Source organism: Carassius auratus, chromosome 34 (assembly GCF_003368295.1).
Source record: "Carassius auratus strain Wakin chromosome 34, ASM336829v1, whole genome shotgun sequence".
Lineage (NCBI taxonomy): Eukaryota > Metazoa > Chordata > Actinopteri > Cypriniformes > Cyprinidae > Carassius > Carassius auratus.
Genome location: NC_039276.1, coordinates 19,860,260 through 19,863,895, shown reverse-complemented (window position 1 = coordinate 19,863,895; position 3,636 = coordinate 19,860,260). Strand labels below are relative to the sequence as shown.

Genomic DNA, 3,636 nt, shown 5'->3' with positions numbered 1-3,636 from the left:
ACGGCTTTCCAAAAGCTACGACTTAAAGACACCATAGACGAAAAAGCATTAACATCTCGCTCTCACTGGAAGGAGTTCATTATGTGGGATCCCTGTGATTTGGCCCTCTCGGTGAGTTCACGTGCCGTCACCCGAACGAGGGGTCCTTTCATCAGAGAGCAGCGACGCTAATTGCCGAGCCAGAGCCAAAGAGGTGCTGAAGCGGAAAGGTGATTAAATTCAGCCTTTAGAGCGGAGGGCAGTGAGCAAAATGCTCGCTCTTTCCGAGCCCACACCGCTGACGCAGTTGAGCCCACCCTTAACACCCCTCCTCCCACTGCGAGTGCATGCTCACACACATATATGTGTGTGTTTGCATGGCTGTGAAAGGCTCAGACATCGTTGGCAGCGCACACTGCTCATGCACTCCATGCCAGCACCGCTCAGCTGCGCTCCTATTTGTCCTCCGCCCGCTCACGCGCGCGCTCCCCACACGCTCCGCCAGGCTGGGTGTGAGGCACGGCATGGAATGGAATCTCAGAAGGATGGAGAGTGAACTGAGACAGATCAATCCGGACTTGCTGCAGCCCAGCAAGAGCTTCAAGAAACCTTCCTCCGGCACCATCACCATCAACGTGGGGGGCTACCTGTATGCCGCGCAGCGCCATACCCTGGCCAAGCATCCCGGCTCTCTGCTGGAAGAGATGGTGACTGGGAAGAAGCCCGTGGTGCATGTGGACTCCATGGGCAACACCTTCATCGACCGCGATGGGCCCATCTTCCGGCACGTTTTGAATTTCTTGCGACTTGGTGAACTGGTGCTTCCTGATGACTTCAAGGAAGCCGGGTTGCTCCGACGCGAGGCTAACTTCTACCGGCTGAGCGAGCTGGCCCAAGCCCTGCAGGACTGGGAGCAGCAGCAGGCCACGCAGCACGAGCCCGCCTTCCTGGAGGTGACAGACAGCCACGAGCGCTCGCATGGTCTGAGGGTCTACTGCAGCGACAGCACCTTCATCGAGAAGGTGAAGAGCCGCCTGGTGCAGATCTCCAAGAGCCGCTTGGACGGCTTTCCGGAAGAGTTCGAGGTGTCGTCCAACATCATCCAGTTTCGGCATTTCATCAAGTCGGAGCAGGGCTCTCGGCTTGTGCTGAAGCAGGACAGCACGTTTTTGTGTACACTCGAGTGTCTGAAGCTGGAAGCGGTGATGCTCGCTCTCAGAGGAGGCTTTCGTCTGCTCACCAGCCTAGACAGCAGCCGCGGATCAGTGGTTCAGTGCGAGGCTCTGCATTTTGTCAAGTGACCCGAGCAGAACTGTCACCACATGACCTGCTGTAAAACCATCCTGCATCAACAAACACCAGCGTCTTCAACCGAAAGCCTGTTCTGGAATAGTCTACGCTAACCGCTTCTACGTGACACACTCCGACAGACAGCCTGGAGAAACGAGAGAGAGAGAGAGAGAGATGTGTACTGTGCTGTGGGGGGTTTTGTTTGGTTTGTGTTCATAGTCTGTTTACAGATGATGTTTTTTACAGTAAGAGCAACAGTTGTACTGTAGAAGATGACTGTGATAATGATAATCAATCTGAATTGCAGAGTACGGTGTGCAATGATCATTACATTTGTAAGCAGTTTTGTGATTTCTGGTAATGTGAACACATGCAGTAAACAACAGGTTGTAATTTTCAGTCTGTGAATGTTTTGCACAATAAAGCCACATTATAATTTATTCAAAATAATGTTTATAAATGACACTGTGGTGTATCCTTTAGGTGATGATCTACACTGACATACGCTGCGTATGATTTTGTCTGTGAACTGTGAAATGTACATTAGAGATTTACAGTGGGCTGTGTGAATAGAGCTACATTTATTTATTTTTTTTCTTATTTGCTGTGGAGTCGGCTTGTAAGAGACATACACTGTCCTAAATTGTAAGTTTGCAATATTATGCAGCAAGATGTGACCTAAAATTAAATTTCCTCCAGCACTGATCCAAATTCGAAAGGGTTTCATGCTTGATTTTCATTTTTCAGAGCATGTGGCACACATGCATCTACCACAGATATTCTAGCATGTGTGCACTGATTCATAAACAACAGCTGATGAATTCTTCTGTATTTCCAGAAAACAAGGCATGCTCATTAAGCTCAGGGACGACAAAAAAATAGTTTTCATCTTAAAAAATGTATTTAAAGTCCACTAACATTAGTCAGAGCCAGGATCTCAGTTACCGTGGGAAAATATCAAGTTCAAAATAGATTAATCACACTGTGAATTTTGCAACTTAACATTCAGAGCGCAGTCAAGAGCGCTGAGTAATTCTAACAAACAGCTCTGCTCGACATGCAGCTAAATTAAATTACAGTTCAGTCGGCTGTTTCAAAGAAAAGCAAAGGCAGACATATGGTTACACTCACTTTGGATTAGCCGACATCTCCACACACTATTATCCATCTGTTTGCATATAATCTGTCATGCAATCTCGCACTAAAATGAGTCTAAAGTACGTTTCTGACACGGGGGAAAAATGAAACCCCCTCAGTCTCCATGGTTTTGTCGTGTGGACATCAAAACAGGGTCCTTTTTAATTGCAGATATCAGTCATTCATATTTGATGAGACACTGCAGGGTTTATTAGCCGTCCTCACCAGCTGATGTGTTTCTAAACCGCTGCCAGCAGGGGACTGGAGACCTGCGGGAGGGTGCTGGTTTATTTCAAATGGAAGAAATCCATTAACAGCTGAAATATTCATGGATTAGTCTCACATCCAATTGTTGCCAGGCAAATGAGACTCCTACATAACAAAAAGGAAGCCAAAGATTGCTCCCAAGGAGGCATGACTAATAGCTCTTTCTCAATTTGATCGAAATTAATGGTCAGGCAAACATGTGACTTCAAGGACTCGTATGCGCTTAAGAGACCAATTTCCTCAGCCACACGGAGAGAGAGTGAAGCGAGAGCGAAGAATACAATTTCCTGCTAATGTACTTTTCAAAGTGTGAGTATGAATTGACAATAAAGGCGCACCGCCATGCTAGAACAATGTGAAATGGGCAATAGTCAAGGCCATCTGCAAAAGAAAGGCTCGAATCAAAGCAAAGTTTAAGAGTTGGAAGGAGAAAAATGCAAGAAACAAAGCCTGCATATCTTCATGCAGACTTCTGATATTCAACAAGCATTTATTAAAGCAAACCAAATATTCAGATGAAGAAACTCTGAGTTTTAAAGTAAAACATCTGTCACAGTGAACGCCAGCCAAATGGCATAGGCATCTCTATTTCAAGTCGCAGATGGAAATGTGCGCTACCATGTGCGCAGAAAGTGCCTTTAACGGCTTTCACAAAAGTGTCCGATCCTTCAAGTCCAACTTTAGACTGGCAACAGGCTTTAAAGCGGCCATGTCAATCAAGCCAAGCTGCCTCTTCAACCTATTGTTGTAAAGAACTTAATAAGTAAGAAACAATATTCAGCCCTGACAGCTTCTCAAAGTCTCCAGCACCTGGTCCTTATACACCGCTGCTTTCTGACAGAGCGATCGCTCACAAAACAGCACACGAAACTCTCTGAAAAGCTTTTACAGAAGTCTCTCTCTCTCAAAATGAGAGGTTATATAATAATAATAATAATAATAAAAGCATTTCCTATTTCACCT

At 46.0% G+C, this 3,636-nt stretch overlaps 1 protein-coding gene across 1 annotated transcript; it reads left to right on the top strand.

Annotated features, from left to right (window-relative positions):
- The first annotated feature begins 326 nt into the window (after positions 1-326).
- Positions 327-1,970, top strand: LOC113053772 (BTB/POZ domain-containing protein KCTD4-like). The gene has a single exon (XM_026219038.1). It carries the CDS (start codon positions 327-329, stop codon positions 1,278-1,280), a length of 954 nt encoding a protein of 317 aa, XP_026074823.1. The 3' UTR covers positions 1,281-1,970.
- Positions 1,971-3,636: the final 1,666 nt, after the last annotated feature.